The 6,697-nt window shown below is 29.6% G+C and overlaps 1 protein-coding gene across 1 annotated transcript; it reads right to left on the reverse strand.

The window, feature by feature from the left end:
• Positions 1–5,271: 5,271 nt before the first annotated feature.
• LOC126657402 (transcription factor bHLH168-like) lies at positions 5,272–6,299 on the reverse strand. The gene is made up of 3 exons (XM_050352079.1): positions 6,081–6,299; positions 5,654–6,001; positions 5,272–5,555 (listed from the first exon to the last, which is right to left on the reverse strand). The coding sequence occupies exons 1-3, from the start codon at positions 6,204–6,206 to the stop codon at positions 5,466–5,468; spliced, it is 564 nt and encodes a 187-aa protein (XP_050208036.1). The 5' UTR covers positions 6,207–6,299; the 3' UTR covers positions 5,272–5,465.
• Between the last annotated feature and the right edge of the window lie 398 nt (positions 6,300–6,697).

The raw sequence follows: 6,697 nt of genomic DNA on the forward strand, positions 1-6,697 counted from the left end.
TTTAGAACTCTATCAGGTTAGATCTCACTATTATTAATCGGAGAATCATCGTCTAATTAACCATATATCGAACAATCCATCAAAAACATTAACTAAGTCAATTGACTTCTACTGCAGTAAAATACTCAGCTATACTGTAAAATTGTGGACAAAATCTACAACTTATAGAATTGTACATTATTAGCGATTTAATTTCATCACTTTATTCCTTACAATGATTAATATCTTTTTTTTAATTTTATTAAATTTATATCTACACTATAAATAAACATGCAGATGGTGGGTCATATAATTTTATTTTAATATTCTTAATTTTATTTTAATTAGATATAATTGCACCAAAAATCACCAATTTTAGCGCCTTTTGCATATTTAACATGAACTTTTAATTTGGAAATTCCAGGCATAAACTTTCACATTTTTGCTATTAAAACACCGATTGAATTTTCAACTTCAAACTGCTTATGTGGATATTGGAGCATGCCACGTGGAAACGATTTTCGCCACCCAATAAACGCACCGTTTTGGCTTAATTGCACGGAAAACCATCAATTTTAGCGTATTTTGCATATTTATCATATAATTTTATTTTGACAATGCCGGGTGTAAACTGTAATACCCCAAAATAATTAAGTATTTAATTGGACCATGTGTCCAGTTTTGATTCGCCAGGGTGGCGATATCGGAAATAATTTTCAAGAAATTAAAGTAATTATGCGGAATTTAACATCATATTCCAATTCTAAAGTTGGAATTTAAATGAAAAGGAAAAATGTCAAGAAAAGTCCCAAACTAGAGTTCAGGGACTAAAGTGGTAATTTAACCAGTTAAGTCCCGAAAAGGGAAATTATTTCTCCTAGATCCGCGAAATGTTTTATAGTATATGTGGTAAAAATTTCAGGTCAATCGGAGACCTTTTAAAATTTGGACGCGAATGTGTTTTGGGCTAAATCGCAATTTTTGAAAAGTTCAAGGACCAAAGTGTAAATTAGCCATTTGAGCTTCGAGAATAGCAATTAGAAGATTATTGATGGAAAATTAATAATTTTGGGTTAGTATTATTTATTAGATATAAATAATACGTATACAAATTGGTTAAATGGTTAATTAATTAAGCGAAGGACTAAATTGAACGAAAGAAAAGTTTAAAGGATTAGTTGTGACAAATAAACAAAACAAGGATTAAAATAGCAAGTTAACCATGATATAAGAAGTTATCATATGAATCAGATGGAATCATCGAGAAAGAAGGAGAAAAGGGTATCAGATAAGGAAACGACGATCATCGTCGTTTCGCCGCCGTTTCGCCGTTCGGCATCCGTTTCGGACGATTTTTGCGGCAAACTCTTCGGAATTGGAAGCTCTATCAATCCTAAACATCATATCAAGGTAATATTTCTGATTTGGGTTTTAAAATCAAAAGATACGGGCTGTTTCGATGAAAAACGCTACGTTCGAATCGAAACACCAAAAACATGTCGTTTTTCATCATTTTCGTATGGATTCTTGATGAGTTTTGAATCTAGATGGATTGAGTATGTGATATAAGGATTTTAGAGTGATTTGGGGCCTCGAAAACGGTCCAGATTCGTCAAAAACGTTGTGGGCACGACGTGCACCACAAGAGTGCACGACGTGCACCACCAGAGGTGCACGACGTGCACCAGTAGGGGTGCACGACGTGCACAAGGAAGGGCACGACGTGCCCTTCATGAAAAATGAGGGGCACGACGTGCCAAGCTAGCACGATGTGCCCTACTTCGATCGTAACCTCCGGGGGGACTCCGTGAGCGAAAAATAGCTTCCGATAGCATGAAATGGACATGGAACTTGACGTTTTGAGCTAGGCTTTTGGAATAAGCATATTAAGAAAGGCTTAATTGATTGTTAAACATCACTAATGGTATTAACCAAGTGTAAGGATGAGATTTGGTAATAGATATCAAGAAAGATACGTTTAAAACGCGACGGCTTATGTTTTGCTCTTTTGGTCATGTTCGGTGGTTAGAATAATCGTTAGAATAGATTCTTTAAGTATACGTTTTAACGATAGAATCCTATGATAGATGTGACGGGCAATCGAGCTATGAGTATGACGAACCAAGGAGCTCGGCAAAGATTGACGGGCCAGTCTCTTGGAGCTTACGTTCGGATATAAGGAATAGCGGTCACTGTGAGTGGCAATTTACTTTCGCGTATTATTATTATTATTATAAAAGCTATTTTCATATACTATGAATTTTGTTATTTGTACATCGCATTTATATGATTTGTTTGTATGGGCTTTTGTTATGTTTGATTGCTTTGATACATCAACCTTGTGGTGATGTTTATGGTTTGCATGAGATATTAGATTGGTTTGTGTGAGTTGAATCGGATACATCGGTTGGCTTTGCTATCGATGTCAGACATATTGGATACATCGGTTGGCTTCGCTATCGATGTCAGACTTATCGGATACATCGGTTGGCTTCGCTATCGATGTCAGACGTATAGGATACATCGGTTGGCTTCGCTATCAATGTCAGGCGTATAGGATACATCGGTTGGCTTCGCTATCGATGTCAGGCATGTAGGATACATCGGTTGGCTTCGCTATCGTTGTCAGGAGGATGAGGTTAAGTACGATAGTTATGAAATGAAAAGCCATGAATTATATTCTGAGTATGCGATGTTGTAAATTTAATAATACCGTTAGTAATTTGCATACTCACTCAGTATTTTCCCAAATACTGACCCCTCACTCTGATGTTTGCAGGTAGTAGAAGTCGGATCAGACAAACCATTTTCATTGTGCCAGAAGTCGTTGGACTTGCACAAATATGAGGTCCTAGAGCTGCAGTAGTCAATAGGAGTCAATAGCAGATTTATGAATTAACTTCAAATGATTGATTTTAATGTAAACTCTGATATGATATTTTAATATCTATAATTATATTATTTAAAAGAGTTTTCTGAAAATGTTTTATATACAATATTATACTTTTAAATGCGAAAAATTATTAGTGGTTTTAGGCTTGCTACGGGTTTTGGAGCTATCACTCCCATTCCCTAGCGCCGGTCTCGGCTCAATAATTTGGGTCGTGACATAAACTTTCATATTTTTGCAATTCGAGACATCATATGTTGCTTTGGATGTTGAATTATATATTTTATGTGCTTTTATTCACTTAATTAATTCTTTAGAAGCCTTTTTATATGAATGATTTTTAATTATTTAATAAGTTATTTGTATGAGAGAGAAATAATTTAAGTGATATACTAATAATCAAATAAATTGTTTTTATCATTAGTATCCATTTTTTTATGTTTCATTATTTTTATAAAATATATATAAAATAAAAGAATTATTTTTTTGTTTCGGTTGATTGAATTCATCGATAAAGCACTTATCAAATTTAATTTATATACAAATTTAAAATTTAAAATAGATCAAGACATTTCTATTATAAAAGTAAAATAATTTAAGAACTATACTATTTTATTATATGTCTTTCTTCATGAAAATTAACTTATTTGTTCTTTCTCTATGAAAGATATATATATACCACTTTTTATGAAAAATTTGTAAGTTTTTTTTATTATAAAGTCAAAAATTTAATTCTTATTATTAAAAGAGTTATGTAATTTTATATTTCCTCCGTTTTTTACCTGTTTATTTACCCAATTTATTTATCTCTAATTACTTGTTCATTTAGAATTTTAAAATAAATGTTATCATTATTTTGTAAATTTATTCTTTCTTAATAAATGATTGTATAATTGAATTTACAAACCATTTATTAATCAATAAGATTATATTAGTATTTATACTTATAATTTAGGAAAACAATGACACTTTCTTGATATGTATAATTTTAGTTAAATGGACATGTATAAAAAAAGGAGTATTTATTTTACAAGGCAGGCTGCGAACAATACTATAAATATAATTATTCAAACGTCTTATTTTATGTCAGGTTATCATAAATAATTTTAAATATTTTTTTTACATTTGTAACTACTTAAAATTAATAAAGATTATTTTATGTAAAAAAACTTAATAACTCTTATGATGAATAAAAAAATAAATATTTATGTAATGTGAAGATAAATCGTCAATTTATATAATGTGAATGAAAGAATTTAAAATTGAAACTGAAATTTCAACTTATATAAAGTAACTATTTCTATAACATGTCAATTATCTCTCCCTTAATAAATTAATTTATTAAAAAAGTAAACATTATTCCTATAAAGAATAAGGCTTCCAAAAAATTAAATAAATGATTTTAAGCACATAAAAAAGCAGCAACAAATGTCTTGAATTGAAAACATATAAAAGTTGATATCCAACATTATCAAAATTAAAAGTTCATGTTAAATATACAAAAGACGCTAAAATTGGTTATATATGCAATTAAGCCAAAACGGTGGGTTTAGTTGGTGGAAAAGTTTGTTGCCACGTGTTATTCTCTGATGTCCACATAAGCAATTTGAAGTCGGAAAATATTCAACTGGTATTTTAATTGCAAAAATGTAAAAGTTCATGTCCGACATTGCCAAAATTAAAAGTTTAGATTAAATATGCAAAAGACGTTAAAATTGGCGATTTTTCGTGCAATTAAGCCTTTTAATTATTAATATAATTAATTAAAAGAATTAATAATCTTAATACAACTCATAAGATATTTCTAATTCAACGAAAGGTCTAACTAGTTTCTAACAAATTCAATATTGATTATAAATAAAATACAATGATGTAATTATAATAGACTTAATTAATTATTAAACATTAATTGCAATTTGAAAATATATTAATATAATATATCACATTTACTACTATTTTAATTATTAATATAATTAATTAATATAATTAATGGTTTAAATCCAACTTATAAAAATATATCCTAGTCTAACAAAAACTCACATTAATATAATATTACATATACAAAAATGCAATGATATAATTTCAAATTAATATAATAAACTATAATTAAGTTTTATTGACTTCAATTAATTTAAATATTTAATAAACTAAAGTATTAAATTTTGTTTCTAAAAAAAACGATTGCTAATTCAACATTGACTATATAAATAAAATAAACTAATATAATTATAATAAATTTAATTAATAAATAATTTAACGAGTCACGTGTGTAGCACATAATGCAAAACTAGTTAATAAAAAAAATGATTATGGATGTTAGCAATGATATAATTATATATGTAATTAAAATAGAAAATCATCAGCAAATTTGAAAATAATTTTTTGTCTTATTAGGGGTCGAGTGAACGGAAATTAGATAAACATCTTTATTTGATATATTTTTAACAAGTTGAAGCACAAAACAAAAAATATTAAAGTTCAGATATTAAAAAAAATAAAAAAAATACAGGCACCACTTAAGTAATTTATCCTCTATGTATTGACCCTGCCGTACAACATTGATGAACACGCCGCTTTACGCGTTAATCGTTATACATCAGTGAGGCAGCCAGTTAGTACTGTTGACAATTGCATTTAACCTCTCATGGATGTTCAGAGTATCTATTCCAATTCTTTGAGAAAGAGCCTGCAAAATAGAGTTAATGAAGGAACTGATAAATCTATATATATATATATATATATATATATAGCTACTTATGAAGAAACCGTGCAATAGAAATGGACCTGGGATTTAATGGTATAGAAGACCCGATGGCCAACTTTATAAGATGAATAACTGGTGACTTCAGCTCCTGCTTCTTGAAGAACACGAATGACTTCATGTAACATGAAATTCTTGAATAACCCGCTTATCATATTCACTTCTACATAAGAATCATTGCACCCGATCTTTATGTCCATCACAGGTTCTAACTCTGTTGCTGTTTCGTAATTATAATAATCCTCCATGTAAGAACTATTATCATTCTCATTTCCTTTTGCTTTTGCTTTTCTCACTTCCAGTTCCGCTATTCTTGCATGCATCTTCTTCACGTGGTCTGCCGCTTCATCCACCAGATTCAGCGCTGAGATCTGCTTTCAGTTTTTGAAAATGCAGTTATGAGATATGTAATAATCATGGAGTTTAGTGTTATACAAATGTAAAACTAACCTTTGATGGTTGAGGAGCGAGCACGGAAGCAAGAACAGAAAGGAGATGTCTCATTTCTGTTCTTCGATCTTTTTCTCTGGTTTTTCGTTCAGCTCTAAGTGAAGACTTACTTTTTGTAATCTCCATTTTTATATATCTTCAACAAACTAAACCCTAAAGTCTTCTATTTATATATAGAGAGAGAGAGACTGACTTTTTTTATAATTGCAATGCTTTCTTTATTTCTTTCCATGTAAGCTTTTCATTCTATTTCAACCGAATCATAGTTTTAAAGTAACACCCTTAATTTAAGAAGCATATAAGTTGGTATATATGACGCTATTCAGACTTAAGTGAAAGAGACTTAAATTACACGAGTGAGAATTAGTATAAATATAAAATGCTTAAAAATGTCGTTTTATAGTTGACACCCGTTTAGAGAACCTGAAAAAGAAAATATCCTTAATAATAAAGGCCAAGTAAAAATTATTGTTGAATATTAAACTCTATAGCTGAATTTTCACTTAAGTACAAAATAGGTATTATTTTTATTTGTTACTAATATTATTATTTTATTTTTCGGAGGTTGCCAAAAAATAATGATAATTTGTTAAAATATTCAATGTCAAATTACACGT

Source organism: Mercurialis annua, linkage group LG7 (genome assembly GCF_937616625.2).
Source record: "Mercurialis annua linkage group LG7, ddMerAnnu1.2, whole genome shotgun sequence".
NCBI classification, from domain to species: domain Eukaryota; kingdom Viridiplantae; phylum Streptophyta; class Magnoliopsida; order Malpighiales; family Euphorbiaceae; genus Mercurialis; species Mercurialis annua.

Excerpts from the sequence above, each read along its gene's own strand:
- LOC126657402 (XM_050352079.1), bottom strand. The coding sequence starts at position 6,206 with ATGGAGATTACAAAAAGTAAGTCTTCACTTAGAGCTGAACGAAAAACC. Across the intron at positions 6,002-6,080 it reads TCGCTCCTCAACCATCAAAG|ATCTCAGCGCTGAATCTGGT; the intron begins GTTAGTTTTACA and ends AACTGAAAGCAG. Across the intron at positions 5,556-5,653 it reads TCTATACCATTAAATCCCAG|GCTCTTTCTCAAAGAATTGG; the intron begins GTCCATTTCTAT and ends TCTATTTTGCAG.